This window comes from Sylvia atricapilla, chromosome 5 (assembly GCF_009819655.1).
Source record: "Sylvia atricapilla isolate bSylAtr1 chromosome 5, bSylAtr1.pri, whole genome shotgun sequence".
In the NCBI taxonomy this organism is placed as follows: Eukaryota; Metazoa; Chordata; class Aves; order Passeriformes; family Sylviidae; genus Sylvia; species Sylvia atricapilla.
Genome location: NC_089144.1, coordinates 68,204,132 through 68,226,406, shown reverse-complemented (window position 1 = coordinate 68,226,406; position 22,275 = coordinate 68,204,132). Strand labels below are relative to the sequence as shown.

Sequence of the window (22,275 nt, the reverse complement as noted above, 5' to 3'; positions counted from 1 at the left end):
TTTGTATTCTTTCTTCTCCCCAAATCTGTGCTATGCTACGCAACTCAGGAAATTATCTACTTCATTACTGAAAAACAAAAGAATAAAGCATTCACCTTTTTACAGACATCCAACAACGACTTATAAAATTTCTTGTCTACAGTTCGAAAAATCTGAAAATGGAGTACAAAGAGGCCACAGATGCCCACGTATTTATCTCTCTGGTCAATTTCTGAAGGTTCACCTGAAAAAAACCCACGCCTTTGTGAATTTTACTCCCATCAAAACAATATAAACAATTTCAGAAAGAGTGGAGCTGGCAGAAAAAGCAAGAGTTTGCGTTACCAAGTTTGGCTTCAACGCTGGCGAAAGCTGTACGAAGAGTATGAGCAAATTCTTCAGCAAATGTGCTGTTCTTTGACACTGACACTCCACCATTTAAAGAATCAAATTGTTGCTCTATACAGGCCTGTGTAAAAAGGGGGGAAAATGTCAATATATCAAGATAATGCCATGAATTTTGGACCTCCAAAGAGTACTGGTTTTCAAGAGAATACTGGAAAAGCACACTGACTCAAGACTAACCTAAAGTAAGCTTTAACCTTCTGTGGCATACAGATTCTTAACTATGCTTACATTTTTAAGTACAAAACCAGAAAATATTAAAACACTCTTATGCTTGACATTCAAACCCACATTTTACTTATTTTCCCATTTCCTTTAAGGAACATTTTTAAAGAACCCATTTGATGAGCTAGTGCTCAGAAAATAAATTTGTATTATCACAGTGTAATACATTACTAACTGTCCTTTAAGCAAGATTATCACACAAGTTGCTTGCAGGATGTGGCTCATGACTTTGCAGCATAAAATCACACATTACTGCTGGCAGTTTACAAAAGCTCCCAAAACCCCACAATGGTCAAAAAATAGAGAAAAGATTTCATACTTTCCAAAGTGATCAGAAAAGCCTTTATTAGAATTGCATCTAATATTTTTAATGAATTTTTTTTTTAGAGGCATTTGCAGGACAGGAGGGGAAACTTCCTGAATAAATTCCAGTCAAATCCTATTGATGTCTCAAACCTGTAATGAAGTCTTTGTACTTATACAGCATCAGGGAAATATAACAAAACATAGATAGCTGGCAGCAATGTCCTTTGAAAGAATAAGCCAAACTGTGATTAATTATTTGCCTACAATTTCCCTTCTGAATGCTTTTACAGAACAAGCCCTTCTTCCCTAATGCCATTTAAGATGTAATGGCACAACATGAGCAATTCACTCTGCTTTGAACAGGTTCAACAACACTATCCTCTGCCCACCATGCCACATTTCAACCCCTGTAATACACACTTTCATAAAGAAATGGATTCCTGTATGAACACATTTCATTTAACTGTACTGAAAATGTAATAAAATCCTTCTCATCCACCTGTGTCCCTGCATGTTTCAGGGGTATGTCCCACCACAGTGGCCTCTAATGTCAGCAACCTGACATTATGTATGTATGCAAAGAATGAAAGGTCACACTCAATGTATTTTAGATTCAAAGATTTCTGAGGAAACTAATTAATCTGCAGCTAAAATAAAGACCTGTGCTATGTAAACCTGCTCACTATTATGTGGACAAAAGCAGAATTCTGATAATACACAGTCCTAATGCCAAGCTGTCTGTGTTTCTCCAGTTCAGCAAAACAGTCAGCATTTACTGCTACCATTCAAAGCTTGGCACAGCTCAAGCACATGAGAAGAGCAAGAAAGGATCTTACAACAGAGCCTTTTTTCTCCCAGGCACAGATGCAAGAGCCAAATTCACACATCACTGTAATCGGAACAAAAACAAAATACAAACAAACCAACCAATCGTTCTGAGAAGAGTGTTGCTTTCATGTAATGCTTCACCCATCATACAGGGAAAATATTAAGTCCATTACCTGAAATATCATTCCATCGAGTAACTGGCATTCCAGTTTTAACAGCAGTTTTTCAAATGGCTTTAGTTTATCTTCTTGAATCCCAAACTTAGAAGGGTTGTGATGGACAGATTTTAGCAGCCTGTAAGGGGTAGGTGTGGACCACACACACAGAGCACACTTAAAACATAGTCACAGTTCTATCATATCCTGCACTGTTTTGATAAAGAGATTTTGATTTCCCCCTCCTGCCCTTGGCAGCAACCCCAAAATTTAAAACAAACAAAAAACCAAACAACCCTCTACAAAAATACACTAGGTCTGTATAAACAATTTACACTGAATAACTTCCATTTATTTGGGTTTTCAAGGACAGAATTAATATCCCACTCATTCAGCTATCTTTATAATTGTTGACTCTTCACCTTTTACTTAAGGTACCATCCCTTCTTAAAGCTGTATGCCAATTCTCATTATCAGTAGGGACAGGGATAGTCTTAGCTCATTTCTTCACACAACTAAATTTTTTTACTGAATATTCTTTAAATCCCACCAACTTTTACACTGTTTGCCAAGATGCTTTCCCTGCACTGAAAATGCAACATTCATACTCAAACACACAAAATATTTAGTGGTGCCCTCAGAAGGGCACTGTGAGAGCTTAGCCCTGCTCTTCACTGAAATTTCTGGACAGATTACCAAAATCCATGTTCCCACACTGACTTTCTTGGAACACAGACAAATGCATATGCTTTTATCTTTTAGGTTGTAGGAGAATTTGTCACATCAGAGACACACCTCTTGTACATGGTCCAGTGATCTTTCAGCGTGGCATGATTGTCAATTATTTCATCCAGAGTGATCAAGATTGTGAGCAACTCTCCTAGATGCTCATACATTGCCTGTTTGTGAAGGAAACAAGAAGAAAGAAAAGGACTGTAGTTATTAGAAAGTTTACTGCAATCATATGTGGCACATAAAATTTCAGTTCCTTTCAACATGTTTTCAGCTAACAAGATATCAGCTGGAGAGTTAAACAGGACACAGAAGTATTAAAGGGGTGTCTGCACACAAACTAAATTCCCTGATCTATCTTGACACTGAAGACACAATTTTTAAAACTGTCCATATGCACAGGCACATATTGCAATAGGGGATCATGCAAACACTTTGTGGCTAAGAAACTTAGACTATGACAGACATAGGCCTTCCCATGCAAAGACACCAGGCCTTCTCATATAAAGGCCAGAAAAAGCTGATTGATAAAATAAAACCTTTAAATTGAAAGCTGTACTCAAAAGTCACTTTTATACTGTTTTTCTCTTGATTAATCATCAAGACCTATACATAGTAATATAAGCAAAAGAGTTCCAAATCACTCCCACCTGAAAATGAACTCCAGATGTCTCTATAATTTTAGGTGTATTCCTGCAAATAAAATCAATATTTTAATGCCTTTTTGATCCTTAGAACAGATAATATTTATCAGTTCTCTATCATGGTGTGTTTTCTGTCTCCTGGGGTACATTTTTCTTCATTAACATAGAAACTTCAGGAAACAAAAGAACATCAACACCTGATGAGAAGTATATGCTATGTGAAATCTGTATGCTCTGATCAAATTTTATACTGTATTTTTAAAGAAACAGCATGCGACTGCTTGAAACCATCAAGTGCATTCAGTTCACACATGCAGCAACAACTCCAATTCAGTTATGCAAATAGCCTTGACACACCTAGAGAATAAAATCACTTTGTATTTCATTATTTAATGTCCAAGCTACACACCCAGAAGTCTGCCTTGTGCTGTGGTATAAGCCAAAAATAAAAGCAACAAATAAAACTGAGAAGAATGATGCTACCTGTTGGGGGACAGGGAGGCAATTTAGAGTCCTGCAGAGGTATTCAAAGCTAACTCCAACAATCCTATTCAGAACAAAACCTTCCTCACAGTATTCCAAGGAGCTAAACCAAACAGCCCTTGCTAAGCTAAACTTCAGGTGTTAAAATCATGGCTGTTCCGTGAAGAATATACATCAAAATTTTCAATTTTAAAATAGACTGTAGGAGTGATGTGATTTTTAAGCTATGTTTCAAGAAACAGGAGGAGGAACCTCTCAAACAGAGCAAGGATTTCTCAAACATAAAGACTAAAAATGATAAATAATAACATCCTTGCATTTATTATATACAAGCACTATTTTTTCTGAAAAGAAAACAAAACCACTTCCAGAATTCTTTACTAAGCCCAAACTTGCACACCAAAACACTCTACCTCTAGGCAACAATATTCCAAAAATGACCATGCCTTAAACAGAACATTCATATTTTATACATTTAACTCTACATAAAAACAACACAGCATTTTAGGTAATAATTACTTGTTGCTGGTATACAGAACAGCCAGCTGGTGCACTACATTCACCACCACTTCATAACATCGGGTAACAAAGCAAGACAGCTCCTGAAATACAAGAAAATAAAATGCATATAAATGTATATAGATCCTACTCATACACAAGTTGTCACTGCACCCAAAATACTGAACATAAACTACAAAATATGCAGCCAAAGCTCCAACTACATCCCTGACCCAAGTCAGTGGACAGATGTGCAGCACAATGGAAAACATCCTACTAACAGATCTGAAAAAGGATCTGCGACTAAGAGAAGAAACTACCAAACACAAGCTTCCAGTAAAACTCCAACCATTTATACTATTGGTTCAATTTATCTAAGACAGCAAGAAGTGACCTCACAACAAAGCCCAAGTACTTTCATGGACAATATCCCTGGTGGCTGAGACTGTGCTTTTTCCCCACTAGATTTACGAGTCACACTCTGGATGCTGCTAGTAGCCAAATTCAAATTAGAAATTACCACAGAAGCCTGTATCTACTGTACGAGTGATAAACCACAGAATACTGCTTTAAAACAAAGAAAAGTCCCATGTCTTTGAAAGGTTTGCCTGACAAAGGCAGAACTTAGGCTTGGTTTTGTAACACAAAATGAGTAAGAAAGAACATGTCAACTCTGAGCATGTAAAGAAGTATCTTGATTTCTACAATGGATTTTAACACAGCATTCCTCGAACAACAGGGTAAATTAATCTGAGTTTCTCGTGACTGCAGTAATATCTGCTCATTAATTCACCTTACAAATCCCATCAGGGAAATGTCATTGTGTGAGAAGTCTAGCCAGTCTGCACACAGACGGCTTTATAGCAGACAGCCCACACTGGCTGAACAGTCAGCCTGCCAGGAGACTGGCTAACAGCTGAATTCTGTCTTCCCCTCCATCAAAAATAGATCTTATTTGGGCTTCTGCCTTCTATTAGTCACCAGTTTTCACAAAACATTACTTCTTATACTTGTACTGCTCTAACAAATGTGGATGAAATAAGCCAAGAGATTCCAGAGGAATGGATTAATGGACAGCTGAGATCATGTTTCCTGGGCAGGCAGCACCAGTTGCCATTTTAAAATTTCTGGAAAGTAGTCCAATTCAACTGCACAGGCATTTTTAACAGCTACATAATACAAACAAGACTGTAATTTTACACTCATATTTCAGAGCATGAGTTTGATGATGTTTTTTAAAAACTTTTTGACCTAGCAAATTTGAGACTACTGCATCGAGCTAATCCAGAAAGCCCAGAAGAGCCAATAAACCAATGCATGGACATTAACCCTGTGAAAGCAACTCTTCAGTTCTTTGTCAACCTCTTATTTTCACACCACGCCCGGGGATATGCTGGTAACACTGAGCAGAACAGCATTTCCTAGTCTAGGGTTACAGAACACTAAATGGATTTCAGAGAATATAACTGCTGAAAAAGAACAAACTTCATAAGCAAAATGTTTTCCTCGTAGCTTTATCCTAAACAACACTCATCTTTTAGCCCATAGTAAGCCCCCCGCTTTGGGGTAACATCCTGTATTTCCCTTCTTCCAAAGGTTTTCAACAATCCCTAATCCATCATAGCACACATAAAAAGTGGGCTCACAAGGAATACAGCTGTATTTTTGTGTAGTGTTTACTATAAAGATATACAAGTCAGCATAAACCACATAAAAACCTAAATCTGTTCTACAGAGTTGATTTGCAATGCACAGATATCCCAACAGTCAGGGACCCTGCTCTCAGCTTCCACCTGGACAGAGCATCCTAGCTCTGGAAATACACCAATGTACAGTAGCCCCATCAGAGAATCACTAAAAGGTCTCAAACATTTGCTAGGAAAGAAATAGAGAATGAAGAATGAAACCTGCAGAGCTGATAAGACAAAAAGCTTGAAAAAATGAGGAAGAAAATCCAAGAGATCCTAACAATTCACTGCACTTTAGCGTGGTAAAAGTAGTTGAGAAATTACTTCCTGCAGCATGTGACTTGTAATGGCATAGGAAATTATTACTGCCATGCTGCTATACAGCAAGAACAGGAATTTGAACTCTTGTTAAACCAGAATTTGTTCAAACATTCTGGAAGCTTCCTCTGTATTCTCTACTTTGACACAGGTATTTCATTACAACCATGAAAACAGAAATACTTTTAGGGATGGGACAGTCACTTAAGCTATAGTAAGGACAAAAAAAGCCACAACAGACTGAAACCCAAGAGCACAGGAAACCCTCAGAAAAAAACCAGATCCTGTTTTCATGCAAAGGATCCTGAACAACCAAACTGTGTAAGAAATAAGTGTTCTTCCAAAAATATTTGGAGGAGACACGAGCAATTTTTTTCAGGTACGTAACTTTGATTTTGCTCTCTTCTACCACTTAAAAAACCCCCAAACATATAAAACAATTAACCCATTCCCAATGTTCAGTGAACACTAAAACTTGCTAACCAAACTCATAAAAACAGCAATCTTTAACTACAGATTAAAGCAACCTCAATTTGTATTTTCCTACTGAAATCTCTTAAAGTAAATTCTAATTCCTTCTCTCATTAGACTTCCAGAGAAAAGCATAAAAAAATCTCCCAAACAATGTGTGATATGTCAGCTGGTTGTGACAGGTCTGCAGGCAAAACATAGTAACACATCAAATGACTGCTATGCCTTTCAGCAAAATGCAAACAGGATATGGCAGACTGTTAAATCCACTCTGCAAGTAAAATTAAGACTATAACTGCTGTCAAACCATCAAAACATACTCTACCTGCAAGAAAGAAACAAATCTTCCCATCTGTATTTGGCAATCTCCCTCCACCATGCTGGAATCTGTGGCTTAAAAGAGAAACATTTGTCAACACTTTCTAAAGGCTGTGTTCTACTTGTTAAACTAACACCGAAGCCTGCCCTCCAAGACATTTATTTGTCATACTAGTAGAGGGAAGTATTATAAAGGAATTGATGGAGCCTCAAAACATCCTAAGGCAGACTTGTTTTTGGAGTTTCTTTTTCATTAAAAATTACATGGTTTACAAATTAGATACAAAGCTGGGAAAAGTCTCCTTCATTTGAAAGAAAAGGAATAAACCCTGTAATTCTTTAAGGGCATATGTATTATGTAACTTCATATGCTTCTGTTTTTAAGAAATTTGCATGAAAATACTAAGGATTTATCTTGTGCAAGAAACATCCAGATTTTTTTTTTTTACTGAAAGAATATATTACATGATTAACCAGAAGGAATTAATTTTCTTTTTTCTACATATCCTTCTGCACAAAAGAACAGGCTTACCACCCTAGCTTCACAGCATTATCTGTATGACACAGAACACAGAAATACAATAATTACATCAGCCATGCCAAGCTCTTTCAGTCATCTGGAGCAGTCTGAACACCACCTGACAAAATAATCTCTTTCCAATCTGACAATAGATAGATCCTACAGACTTGAGATTTGTCTTCTGGGTCATTTGCAACAAAAAAGCAGCTCACTTAAAATTACACTTTTACCTGCCTAAGAAACGCAGGTCTTCTGGCTAGAAAAAAGATGTAAATACAAATAAAATAAAAATATTCTTTTTCAGCTGTCAGAGATTAAAGGAGTCTCCATATTTCTCTAACATGGAGCTCTGGGACAGGATACTAAACATTGCATTGCTTCTCCTTCACACATTTTATGTGACCTTTAATCTCCTTAATGTATGTCCCAAAAAAACCCCTATCCAACTACCTGAGGTTCCTAGACTAATCCTAGCTACTGCAGAGACAAGATGGGGAAAAAAAAAATTCTTTACATCGATGGAAAAAGCCAGCATGGTATTTGTTTAAATTTCAACCATCCTTGAGCCAGTAACTTTGCCAGTTGTTTATTGTAAGCAAGCTTGCTGTTATTAAAAAAAAAAAAAAAAAAAAAAAGCTACAAGTAGGGCTATGGAAATAGAGAACATAATTTCTGCATTCCTACCTAACCCTCAGAAGGCTGACCTCTCAGTTCCTGCCATTTCCAAGCATTGCCCACACAATAACCATCAGGAAAAAACTGCCGCTGTAATATATTAATCTGCTACAGTCTGACTTTTTCATGCTAGAGACATGGAGAATTCTGAGGGATCTCCCAGTATCATTATGGCAGCATATGACTTTAAAATATTTAAAACCATATCTGATAAGACACGCAAGTCTGCTAAGAAAAAAAGGAAAAAAAAAAAAACAAAAACACACCAAAAAACCTCCCACATAATAAGCTAACAAATCCTCCACTTTTCCATGCTCCTTAATCACAACAGTTAAAAGAATGATAAACAGTCCCAAGCTCAAAGACTTCACATTCCCTGATATTTCCATCAGCTCTCATCTCTTGAAAAGCTTTAAGAATGCCCTTTTAAAATACTACCATGAAAAGGATTTGCCTCTCTTTCAAATTACTGAAACAGACACAAAGTGGAATGACAGGTCTCTGAAGCAACTCTTTGATATATTCAACCCTTATGATCAAGATCTGTGCTAATTCTTACATTAGTATCCCTTAAGGTGGAAGCTTGAGGCCAGTCATTCAGGAGTTACCAATTGAACTCCAAGTTATTAATGGTTTCATGGTTTTACTTCAGTTAAATCACAGATTTATTGTTTTACTACAACCAACGTCACATACAGTCCCAAAACGAAGTAAGTTGGTTTAGGATGTGTTCACATGTGAAAAATGTGGTTTTAATGCCATACCTTGTGAAATAATAATATATAATATTGTTATTATATATAATATAATAGTATAATTATACTAATATATATAGTATAACATAATAGTATAATATTATATATATATTATATATATATATATATATACTAATATATATCCCTATACCCTCAAAGTTCTCTATTTGGTGTGCATCACAGAGAAAGCATGTAACCATATAATAAAATTATTGTTATTGTAGCATTTAATATAACCTGAAACAGTAACACAAAACTACGTACTTTTACAGTAAAGGGAGCTACTTACCTCCTTCTCCATAAAACAAGAGGCCATTATAAAATTTAGTTTCTGCCTAACAACAAAAGCAGAAATTTGTTTTTTAATAAATAGGACATATGTAATCAAACGACAAAAATTATTTAGACATATCTTGTTTCTTTACTGATAAAATTAAATCTATATATCAGCTTGCCAAACTGCAAACCTTTTAATATACAGTAATAAAAGTCAGCTGAATTTACCTCATATTTTAACTTCTTGATTTCACAGCAAAGAGCAGCATACACAGTTATAACTTTGTTTAGAACCTAGACTCAAAGTAAGGAAAAAATCACACAGATTACAAACAAGTTCACATTTAGAGGGCTTGGGTTGAGGTTGAATAACTTTTTTTTTTTCCCTTGAAGCATAAAGTGGCTTACCTTGTTTTCTGTCTTTATGAGCTCTAGTAAGGAGGACTGTTCATATGGCAAAAGCTAAAATGAAAATAAAAAGCAAACCAAATACCAAAAAAACAACCAAACAGAAACAATGAATCAGCAACTTTAGAAAACATTGGTCAAAAATACATTTATCCAACTAGGCAAGTATTCCCCCCAGCTTAATCTCAAATAAGGTCAGTAATAAGAGAGCCACAATTGCACATTACTAGCAACCTGCACTGCAGGAATCCTTCACTGTTCACCTTCACTTGGAAACACCTTTCCTTTCACTTCAGGCAGACAGGCAAATTACTAGGTGTATTACACACCATTTACAACAATTTAGTTACAAAACTAGAAAAGCAAAAGCATGCTCATTATGGCACATGTAGGAGAAAAAGAGCTCAGGAAAACTGAAACATTAATTAATAACCCAAGTGCTGGAAACAAGAAGCAGAAAATACATCTGTATGCAGGCACTGACGATTTGTACTCAAGTCAGCCTGATTTTGACTAGTCCACAAACATGCAGTACTGTGGTGGCCCTACACATAATTTATTCAAATTATTCAGACAGATGATTGCTTGAGAGTGCATCTTCAGCACAGACAAGTTTCATATGGCAACAAAAGCACTTTTAAATTATCTCTGCAAATTCAGCGAAGGGGAAAAACTAATGCTCCACAAAGGACAGGGAACCTGTGACCAAGAAAACAGCCAATACTGTACCAAGGCCATTAGGTCAAAACACAACCTATAAATACACACACAGCTCAATCTGCAGTTTTACAACTATTGGTGAGCTCTTCTGGAATCACAGTTCCCAGATAAAAACACTAACAGGCACAGGGAAGAAGTCTGCTGAAATCAGCCTTCCCAACACATGAAGAATTAGAGATTCATTTAACTTCTGCTAGCATCCATAAGACTAGAAAATAATAATATGAAAACTTCTCGTATTATATGCACCAAGTTATTAATTACTTGATAATTAAAATAGTATTGAATAGGTTTCTCAAACACAAAAGTCAAAATTTTAAGAGCACAAATGCATCAATCTTTTACTTCTGAGGTTTTGAAGGAAAGGACAAACTAGGAAAGTAACAGTTGCAATGGATATTAAATATATGAAGACCTTTAAAGCAATGGGATCAAGACTGAAGTCCCACACATCTCCAACAGAGTCATCCAAAGCATCTTCAATTCTCTTCAGCTGCGATGTATATTCCTCAAGAAATTTTCCATAATTCTTCAACTGCACTTCAGCGTGGATTTCTGAGAATTGATAACATTTGTACAGTTTCACAGACAATTCAATAAACCGCAATATCAAAAAATGTTATTAAAAAAACATTTAACCTGTTGCTATTTAGCTTTACTCCCGTATTCCTCATTTTGCTGTGGCATTTTTCCTTAATAAAATGCAGATTTAATACAAAGTTCTTATTTGTTTAAAATAATCTTATAACTTAGTATTGGTTTAAAAGGAATTCAAACACTAGTTGAAGAGTATTAAACATTTAAGCAGTATGCAGAAAATTATTTTTTTAAGTATATGTGTTGTTAAATTCAGACCTTAATAATCACATGAGGTGTTGAGCAAAGAAATTACTGTAGAAATTGTAACACAGCAGGTGACCCTGCCCATCAGCTGAACCAGTACATATGCATTAATTTAAGACTCTTGAGGCAATGGGTCTAATCATTTCAGCCTGAGTAGCAGTTGAATTTCCAGCAATCCTCTTTCCACTCCTCCCTGGTACCTCTCAGTGATTTATTTGAGTATTCCATAGAAAGCTTATGGCTTTTAGTCATTCCCTCCCACTTTCAAATTCACCCTTCTCAGGCAGAATTTTTCTTCTGATGGGCATCGAAACCCACAGTTGTCCTGTTAGTGTCAGGGGCAAGCAGGTTCAAAGGGACAAACAGCTTCAAAGGCTAACACTCAACTGGTCAAACACCAACAACAGTGGTCTTAATTAGAAAAGTAAATTTAAAGGCAATTAGGGCCAAAAAAAAAAGTTTCATGCTCTCTATCTTGTTCTTTTTTATTTTCTATATTAAGATACTCCCCACTCCTCCCCAAAATATACACAATTGCTGACTTAGCTGCACAATCTGAACCACAGGGTAAATGATTACACTTTGAGGCTTCTACACTCAGGAAGTACAATCTTTTTCCTGTGAAGACTAAAGTATCCCCATTATCAGATAACAAATCTAACAGCTTGTGATCTTCTGCCATTTGTTGAAAATAGGATTATCTAAAAAAAGTTAGAGAATGAAGGTCAGCTGAACAACTGAACTTTTCTTACACAAGAATTCAGCTGTCACGTAGCTTTATGCGTGCCCTTTTCACATTTCAGCAAGTAGACTGGCCTAGAAAGTTAAAAATAATATATTCTTTTATTCTGCACATTTAACCTCTGTGCAACTGAGCCAAATGGTAGCTGATGGCTACTTCAGTGGGAGAGCACTGCTGAACCCATTACTATTGAAACATTTTTTGCAGAAAGAAGATACCTGACTCAGAAACTGCACCAGGCAGAAAGGGAGGAATGAATAAAGCCAAATGGATAAGGAAAAGATGTAAAGGACTATGCACGGGGAGGTTGAGACTGTGAAGGAGAAATGACTGCAGTGAAGACCTGAATTAATTTTAATGTAGTGCTTTGAGAGCAGCAGCAATGCCAGCCATAAAGGCAGACAGGTTGCAAAGCCTCACTAAGGAGCACAGCACACTCTCTCACATTAACGGCAGAGTTCTAGCAGCATAGACAGTGCACTGGCATTGTCAAGATCAGGAGACTGAATTTCACATAGACGAAGAAGCAAGTGAACAAAACACTCTCCATCAGCAGCACCCCAGGCACTGATGTGTAGCCCTTAAATTGTATCATCATACTATTCCATAAATTCCATCTCATCCTTCAGGTTTTTTCCCAGTGCATCTTCTGTAAGCTCTGCTGCAGCAAACCAGTAAAACACTGATGGATGCACAGCCCTGCTGAGTGGATTTTAACCAACTACCATGTCAGCTTTAGTGCTTTACTGCTGGAAAATCTGGAGTAGGGGAGACATTAGAGAGGCATACTCTGCTACTTCCCCAATCACATCTCCTCCCTTCACACAAAAGACAAACCAAGCAGAAAAAAACCTGAGTCACTGGGGCTTTATAGAAGAACAGGAAAAAAACTTCAAATTTGTACAAGAGTAGGAAACTGGCAGTGCTGCTCAAATCAGTGAAACAAACACATTGAGCATTTCTCAAACAAAACCTCACAACAGCACTCTGCTAGAGATCCACAGACTGTCACCTTTCCAGCAGACAAATAATGGATTTGAGCAACACTACAGCCCACTAAATACTTAATTATTGATAGCCATCAATTTGCTACTTTGTACTGATCATCTATAAAATAAGAGACAGAAATAACTTTTCACTTTCTTAGTGAGAGGAGAGTGGAAGCTCTTAGCTGGCCAGAGATAGGCAGAGTTGCACAGATGAAAAATTACTCGGAGATGAGGGAAGCTTTCTAAGATGCAGAACACTTTTCCTAAATAAACTGACTCATACAGAGGAAGAAAATGAAATTACAGAAAGCAGGTATCATCCTTTTCTTCAGAGCAGCACACATACTTCATAAGGTATGATGTGCTTAGAATAAAGTTTGATTTAGTTTCTCCTCAGGTGATAAAACTAAAGCATTATAGTTGGAACATTGCAAGAGATCAACTCAGCAGCACAGACCCCTCAACTTAATCTTTCTTAACTTCTTCCATACAATTAGCAATATCAATATTCAATGAACTCATTGCAGCAGGATTTGCAAGTGCCACAGCCATAAATATCTAGGACAGAGATGTAACAAACTAGACTTACTTAGTATCTTATGTCCTCAGTTGAGAAAGTTGTCATTGCAAAATGTTAGTGATACAAAGTGAAAGTAGACAATAAGAACAAAAAATGCCTTTCAAGTCACAGGATTTTTCTTTGGCTTTCCTCTAGAACACTGTGTGCTGTTCCGGATGGAAGATGAGCCTGGTTCTTCACCCTCGAGATGGTGACAACAGGGTATATATTAAGCCATGCAAATTATTTTTTGGTGTTGGACTTCGTGTCCCGGTCAAACTAGCGGGGATCTGGCATTTTGAGTAAAAGCTACATTTTCCTTTCCACAGCTAGAAAACTGACGGAAAGCTCTGCTCAGGACAGCTTCAGTTCCCACTGAAATCCAGACTAAACGAACATGGTACAGACAGCATTACATATGAAACAGTTGGTCCATGAGTGACACATTTTCACAGCAACCCCTGGTATAATTAATTTGGCACGGTTCAATTGACAGTGTGTATTACAGTGTGACAACCACAGAAGTTCCCTGCTTAGGAACTAGGTCACCTCCACGGGCTGAGTAAAACGTGGATTTTGACAGGCACACGAACCCACCGTGAAACACTTCAGCATCGCAAGATCTTCGTCAATTACATTTTAAAGGCGAAACTGCAAGTGACCGCCCACCTCCGGCGACACAGAGCCTTTACCAATGAAAGCCGAGCACAACTAACTGCTCACAACATTATCTTGATGTGACTTCTCTGGATAACCAACGAAGCCACCGCAAAAAAAATCTGTGAGGCAGGAGAAAGGACCGGGAAGGAAAGAAACACGGTTCGCACGGGAAAGCCCGGTTCGTGCAAGGAAACAGAGCGCGGCACGGGCAGCGCGGCCCTCCCAGGGGATGGAGGGCTGGAAAAGGCTCTCCCCCGCCCCAGGACAAGCCCAGGACAGCCCCGGGGAGGGCGGCGGGAGGGAAGCGGTCCCGCAGGCCTGGCCTCAGGGCACTGGGGGCACGGGGCAGCGGGGCACGGCGAGCCCGCTCAGCTCCTGCGCTGCCTCCTTCCTTCTCCCTCCCTCCCCGCTTCCCCCGCTCCCTCCCGCTCCCGGCCGGGATGGATGCGGCGGGGCGCTCCGCGGGGAGCAGGCTCTGCTCAGCCCGCTCCGAGGGGCTCCCGCCGCGCCCCGCCGGCCCAGCCCGGTCCCCCCTCCTCGGGCGCTCACTCTGCGAGCCGTCGTCGAGGCGGTCGAACTCCCAGTCCGGGGACAGGGTGTCCAGCGCCATCGCCGCGCAGCCCGGCGGCGGCCGGCCCTGACTCAGGCGCGCGGCACTTCCGGCCCCGCGCCGCGCTGCACGCCGGGAAATGGAGGCGGAGGGCGAGCCGCGCCCCGGGAGGGGACGGGACAGAGCTGCCGCCGCGCCGCCGCCCTCCCTGACTGCCTGCCTGCTTCCCGGCTTCCTTCCCTGCTTCCCTCCCTGCTTCCCTCTCTGCTTCCCTCTCTGCCTGCTTCCCTGCTTCTCTCCCTGCTTCCTTCCCTGCTTCTCTCTCTGACTGCTTCCTTCCCTGCTTGCTTCCCTGCTTGCTTCACTGCTTGCTTCCCTGCCTGCTTCCCGGCTTCCTTCCCTGCTTCTCTCCCTGCTTCCTTCCCTGCTTCTTTCCCTGCCTCCCTCTCTGCCTCCCTCTCTGCCTCCCTCTCTGCCTCCCTCTCTGCCTGCTTCTCTCCCTGCTTCCTTCCCTGCTTGCTTCCCTGCCTGCTTCCCGGCTTCCTTCCCTGCTTCCTTCCCTGCTTCCCTCCCTGCTTCCTTCCCTGCTTCCCTCCCTGCTTCCTTCCCTGCTTCCCTCCCTGCTTCCTTCCCTGCTTCCCTGCTTCCTTCCCTGCTTGCCTGCTTCTCTCCCTGCTTCCCTGCCTCCCTGCTTCCTTCCCTGCTTCTCTCTCTGACTGCTTCCCTCCCTGCTTCCCTCCCTGCTTCCCTCCCTGCTTCCCTCCCTGTGTGAGGAACTGTCCCTGCTCTGGGACGCTCTGGAGCTCAGGGACGGCTGCAAAAAAAAAAAAATCATCCCCGTCATTTGTGGTCACAAGAGCCATGAGATACTTACCTATCCACTTTCTCCCCCCCCCGTTTTTTTTTTTTTTTTTTTTTTTTTGGTGTTTTTTTTTGGTTGGTTTGTTTGTTTGTTGGTTGGTTTTTGGTTTTTGGGGTTTTTGTTTTTTGTTTTGTTTTGTTTGTGGGTTTTTTTTTTGTTTGTTTGTTTGTTTTGGGGTTTGTTTTTGTTTCCCAGGGCCCTACGGGTTGTAAAATCAGAGTAATAATCGCTTGGGATAGGGAGAGAAGCAGCCGTTCAGGGCCATTATTAAACAGCGACCGCAGCGAATTCATTAGCTCAGCAGGATCTGTCGCATCAGCAGAAAAGGAAAGGGCTTTCAAAAAGCCACGAGCATCAGCAATGTCCGTGGGGAAAGAGCAACAAAAATAGCAACCCGGATGAGAGATGTATCAGTGAGGGCATGACCATCCGTAAAAACGAACCTGATAATGCAGCAATTCTGGAAATAGCGCCTACTATCTGGCTGCTTTATGATTAAAAGGAAGCCATCCTTTGGGATATATTCATTTTAAAGTTTCTAGGGATGAAAGGTGTGGTTGCTTGAAAGACCACGTTTATTGGTAAGTTTTTCTTGTTTAAAGTGCATTCTAAGAGGCCACCCTGGAAAAGAAGAGATCAAATTTAGCTTTGTCCGAAACGAAATAAACAATGTTTGAAATAAGTTGGTTTTCTGTTGAGTTTTTTTTTAACTGGAGAGAACTCTGATTTGTCAAATAACCATGATGTAAATATGTCAGTACATTTCCTCCACTCATTGGCTCTTAGGTAAACTGAAGATGTTCACATTGGGTTTTAATGGAACTAGATATTTAATTGTGCAGGACATTGACAGCTGGCAACAAGCACAAGCGTCTCTTAAGGAGATGATGAGTATCTCACAAAATAAAAACACAATTTATGCTAGATTTTAAGGATTTTGTTCTGTCTGTGCAGCTTTAATAAAACTCGGTATAGCTGCTACACATTTATTTAAAGCCAATGCATGCTTTGAATTTGCATTTGTTTCATTCAAAAATGAAACAAAAAATAGAGGAGTTTTCTTTACAAACTTCCTTTGAAAAAGCACTGTTTCTTTCAGCTGTGTAAGGCTGCACATGAACAGAGGCTTTCAGACTGCTTAAAAAGTAGTTATCGGGCCTTTTGCTCTCTGTCTCAGAAAAAGTTGTCCTTCAATTCTGCAGGATGCTACAAGGGAGAAACCTGCAGAATTGGCACTTGGTAGGGCCCTCACTTCCCACACCTAAAATGAATTTGTAAAGTAAATACTGCAGGGTTGCTTATTGTAAGGTTGTGAGATTAAAACTGGATGCAAGGTAATCCAGCTGGGTTGGTCTGTGCAGTGGCCACAACAAAGGGTGCACTGTGATCCCCACAGCATAAGTGATTAGCCCGTATTTTAAATATGGAAAATTATTTCAAAAGAAATGCATTGAAATACAATTTTTTTTTTTAAATGGAGCAGGAGGCTCTGTAACTGAAAAAAAAAAAATCACAATTATACTCAATTAAGTACACCGCTTAAATTTATGCTGCCATTCATGGTCCTTTTATTCAAATGACTGATAATTGGCTTTGCCTTTGGCTCCCTAGGTGGCAGTGTTTTGTTGCTCACACTGAAATTATTTAGGTCACTTGTAGATTCTGCTAGAATTTCTGTTTTCTCTGAAAATCTGATTTAGACTTTATCCCGAAGCTCACTGGCAGCGAGACTGGCTTGGATTTGATTGATAAGTGAAATTTGATTGTCTTATCAGTGAACGGCTTTATGCTGTTCAGTCACCTGAAATTACTGATATTTTATAAACGTAATTTCTGAAAGTTAGGTGACACAGCTTCCATTTGTACCAGAAGCTCTTATGTGGTACAAACTCATAGGAATCGCTAAGATTTCTCAAATATCTGTTAGAATCTTCAGGAAATAGAGTAGTAAGAAAACTCCTAAGGCTTTGTTTAATAGACAGTGATTTCTAACCTGACCATTACTGAACACAGACATAATTGATAAAACAATCATTTCTTTTGATCAGGCCAAAATGATCATGAAATGAAATTTCACAATGGGCTTTCACAGGAACTGAATATAATGTGAACACAAATATGTTCCAGCTGAAATTACTTGCTACACTTGAGTACTAGAAAGGGTAGATGAGAGAATAAAGTCCAAAATACAGCAGAATTAATATGGTGCTATGACTGTTTCATTTATGGAGTGGTTAGGTATTCATGAATTTATAAATCGACAGGGGCCTGATTCCATGAGGTATTAAAAATCCTTTTTCCTTTGACATAATCCCAGTTGGAAATATCACACTACAATGGACAATACAGTTGCCTGGTATTTTAAACAGTATCTTTCTGATATTTCAAACCATCCATCTGATATTTTAACCATCCAAACAGAAGCCATTTTTTTCAAACCCAAAAAAAAAGCTGTGTAGAAAAGCACCCGGAGCAGATATTGCTTCTTGTGCATACAGGCAAAGCTCCACCAATATTGACAGTTAGTAATTACTAGAACTGTAATTACTTACAGGAGAAAGAATTTGACTTGCTGCATCTGCTGAAACCAAACTATTCTCCATGCTCCTTGTCTGCGGACTGTTTGATGCTTAGCTCCGAACATTTTTAAATAAAATAAAGATCTTGCTCAAAGTTTTTTGCTGCAGAATTCCCAGAAAGGATTTACCATCTGATGAGATCTGTGCTGCTCCACTCCACTAAGATAGAAACAATTTTGGCAGATGTAGTTTCTACTCTGTCGTATGGAATCTGAGAGTCTTCCATTTATCCATATGAGTAAAGCATCTGCACCATAAGAGTTCTTGCCACTTGTTAAATTGGTGAAACAATCTCCTTTCCTCATCAAATATATACCCCCTTTTGGTTAGTCTGGAAAAATGAAATGTCAGCTATAAGGTTTTAAATGGTTAATGTCTAGTTAAGACCCCCTGGGAAAAGAAATTACAAGTTTTGAATATAAATGTTGCAGACATAAAGGCAAAGTAACTTTCCCAAAAAATCCACTCGCTTCAGCAAGTGGAAAAACGTAAAATGTTTTTATCATCTAAAGTTTTAGTTGAAACTTGTCATGCAATTAACATACTTAGTGAACAACCATACAAAGCCTTACTTTATTTTTTTTAATTGCTCCGTCTTTAAAACTGGATGAACTCTAAAGTACTCCTGAGGAATTTGAGTCTGAACTATGACCAAACCTTTAATCATCGTGAAAAGCCCCATCAAGGCTGATTTCCAGCAACAAAAAGCCTATGCAGTGCTAATTTAGTTGATTACTGAGTCCCAGGGCATGATTTTCAAAAGAAAGCAAATCCTGGAAGATTCCGAGCAGCTTCCCAAGTATTTCAGTACGTGCACTCTGTGTGGAACAGTCTCTCCTAATGATCTTGCCAAGGATTGATGATATCTTCAAAGACACTGAGTAGCTTCGCCTTCACGGAAATCAACAAGGATTTAAAATATTCAGCTGCATTAGGTCTTTCATTTATTCTGTACATGCGAACACATTTTCCACATTTTTGCTATTGTACAAGCACGTTTAACTCCTGAATAGCTTCTGTAAACATATCCTCCTATGAGGTTTTTGCCATTTATAACATACATCTCTTGAAAATTTGGTAACACAAAGGCCGAATGTCCATGCTGAAAAGCTTACTACAGATAATTGCAGATTTTTTTTCCCAAAGCTAAACTTTGGCATTATGAAAAAATGATCAGGACTGCAAGGGGAAAAAAATCAAAAAAGGAAGCTTAATGTATAAAATGTGCTCCAAAGTAAGCAGTAGTGCTAGGAAATTTTTCTTCGAATGAACAAGAAATTGAGAATTTGCAAGGTACTCTGACTGGGGTAAAAAAAAAATAATGGTAATACTTTGTGTCACTTCTTCCAACAACATAAAGCCCAGAGGAATGCGCTGTAACTGTTATGATATTTAACCCTGATGTTGGAGTTTACTAGGTCATGCAATACCTATCTCAAAGAGGTCAGCCTAATAATTATCTGGATAATTATTAGATTATTAGATTACCAAAAATCTTGATTGTAATTATTTGCACTTGAAATTCCACACAGGCAATTTGTGAAGTGGTGGTTAAAACCCATTTGTATGAATTCACCACTCTGATGATAAGTGTGAAACTGATGGTATGAAGATACTATCCTTGTCTGTGTTTTAGCACACCTTCGTGGTCATTCATGTCCCTGCCCCTCTTATTTCTATGAAATCTAAAATAAATTCCACGTCTTCCTTCCCAGCTCCTTTTATATAACTCTTCTTATATGCTGACAAGAGACACCTCCTCTTGTGAGTTTTCTCTTTTGTCATCTAACATGTTAGTAGTCTGTGAAGTAAGTGGAGTTCTGTGATTGCCTCATTAGGTACGGAATTGTGTTTGGAGATGAAGGTGTGCCAACTAAGTAAACCTTGGTGATTTACACTTGCATTGTTGTACTGCCTATGTTGTGTGTGTACAGGGAATACAGCCACAGGTTATTACAAATTGCTTACCCAGGAAAATCAGGCGTTTTGCCATAAGCTCGTGTGTTAGTTGTTAAATGCCAAGTGTAGTGTTCTAGCTGGAGAGGATTTTGGATAATGAACCAAGATTTGAAGTTCCACGAACTTCAGCAATGCTTTAATCCACTTCCAAACCTTGCGTTATAGGACCATTTTGTTGCCAGATGTTATAGTAGAAGTTGATTGCACCCTATTGAATGGAATTTGTGCAGCTTCCGTCAAGTCATGGGAATACAACACACATTCATCTCTCCTACTCAGAGGTAGTGTTATCATTCCTTTAGTGAGGACTGACAATACTTCTTGTTTGGGTTTGCTCAGCTGCTTGCAAACTGTTTGCTCAGCTGCTTGCAAACTTTGGTGTTTCCAAACTGAGCTGCTACAACATGACCTATCAAAGTGGGCAGTTAATCTTTCTGAAAGAAACTGCCAACTCAAAAAGGAAAACAAGATATTATCAACAGGCACTTCACACCAACAGCTCATGCACAGAACTGATGCATTTTCTGAGTTTTAATTGTTTTATTGTGCAATTTAAAGAGGGAGTACTGTAAAGAAATCCAGCAATTAAATTGTGTAGATTTTCTGTGAGATGATTGGAAGATATGAGGCTGCATACTCATGGAAGCAGCCAATGACAATATTTTAAGAATAAGCCACAGAGCAAAATCTTTAACTTTCTTAATGAAATCTGGAATTACTGTACAGCATTCTTTTTAAACCCAATAGATACTAGAGAAGGAACCGCTTATATATCATCCCACTTTGTTAATAGAACTTTTTGATTAATTTTATTTGTTTAATTCTTTAATACTTCAGAGCAAAGAAAGCCACTAACTCCCTTGGTTGATTATTCCATAATCTAATAAATCACCTGTTGGAGGGTTTATTTTCTTTTTTTTTTCCTTCTTACCTATAGAACTTTTCCCATAAGGTGCTAAGAAACACTGACTACTGGGCACTTATGGGTCCTTAAGGAAACAAAGAAGCGGCCAAGCTCAGGGAGAAGGAATGGTTGCATCTCTCTCATTCTGGGGAGTTTCTCTCCGAGGCTCAGAGCTACTGCTGCTTGGGGAATGGGATTCGCTGCCACCGCCATACCCCAGCCCGGAGATCCTGCTTCTCCTGTGGGGTGAGCCTCTGCTCATGAGAGCAGCCACTGAGCCGGGGCATTATTGGCGTTTACCTCACTAAAAGAGGGACCTATCACCATCTGCTCGTGTGCCCGGGGTCTGAGCTCGCCTCTCCCCGCCCTGCTGCAGCTGGGCCGCCGCTTCTTAGGCTCTGAGGGGTTTTTTTGCTGCGCTGCAGCCCCGCACTCCCCCTGCCCTGCCGGGACATCCCAGCAGGTCCATCCTCAGCATCCCATCCCGCAGTTCCAGCTATCACTGCAGGCTTCTGGTCCAGCTCATCCCCCTGACCCGGGATTGCTGCTCATCCCTGCCCTGACAGCTCGGGCCTCCTCAGAGTCCTCAGGGACACCGGGATCAGCCTGCCCCTTTGCTTCACAAAGCCTCTGCTCCATCCCTTCCCGAGAGGCTCTCCATCCCAGCCGAGAAGGCTGTCACAAGGTTTCCTGGTTCTGTTTGTTGTTTGTTTGATAGTTGTTGTTTTGCCTTGTTATATATACAAGTAAAGAACTGTCATTCCTATCCCCATAGCTTTGCCTGACAGCACCCTTAATTTCAAAATTATAGTAATTCCGGGGGACAGGGTTTATATTCTCCATTCCAGGGAGGCTTCTGCCTTCCACAGCAGACACAACTGTCTTCCAAACAGGGATGTCACCACACACTCCACGTGGCACCATCACGAGAAGAATTTTCACTGAAGCGGACAAGTACCCCATAGGAAAGAAATTCTAGGAACTGACAAGCGATTTTTCTTTGTGGAACTTTCTTCACAAAAGAGAAATGCAGTGGTTTGGGGTTTTTTTTTTTTTTTTTTTTTTTTTTTTTTTTTTTTTTTTTTTTTTTTTTAATTCTGTTAATTCCACTCAGTGTCATCTACTTCTGCAGGAAAGCATTAAAAAGCCTCACTGAGATACGGATATTTGCATATCTACTTTAATTTCAACTGTAACAAAGTGATTGCAGGTCGTAACTTTGGC

At 39.4% G+C, this 22,275-nt stretch overlaps 1 protein-coding gene across 4 annotated transcripts in view; it reads right to left on the bottom strand.

Annotated features, from left to right (window-relative positions):
* WASHC4 (WASH complex subunit 4) overlaps window positions 1-14,857 on the bottom strand; it is a 39,203-nt gene extending 24,346 nt beyond the window's left edge. For all 4 annotated transcript variants that reach the window (XM_066319971.1, XM_066319972.1, XM_066319973.1 and 1 more), the window contains exons 1-12: window positions 14,747-14,857; window positions 10,820-10,959; window positions 9,685-9,738; window positions 9,505-9,570; window positions 9,290-9,335; window positions 7,058-7,125; window positions 4,277-4,359; window positions 3,281-3,323; window positions 2,694-2,797; window positions 1,917-2,037; window positions 325-448; window positions 96-223 (exon numbers count right to left, since the gene is read on the bottom strand). In XM_066319971.1, coding sequence (XP_066176068.1) covers window positions 96-223; window positions 325-448; window positions 1,917-2,037; window positions 2,694-2,797; window positions 3,281-3,323; window positions 4,277-4,359; window positions 7,058-7,125; window positions 9,290-9,335; window positions 9,505-9,570; window positions 9,685-9,738; window positions 10,820-10,959; window positions 14,747-14,807 — 1,038 coding nt within the window. In that variant the 5' untranslated portion in view covers window positions 14,808-14,857. The remainder of the gene's footprint in view (window positions 1-95; window positions 224-324; window positions 449-1,916; window positions 2,038-2,693; window positions 2,798-3,280; window positions 3,324-4,276; window positions 4,360-7,057; window positions 7,126-9,289; window positions 9,336-9,504; window positions 9,571-9,684; window positions 9,739-10,819; window positions 10,960-14,746) is intronic.
* Between the last annotated feature and the right edge of the window lie 7,418 nt (window positions 14,858-22,275).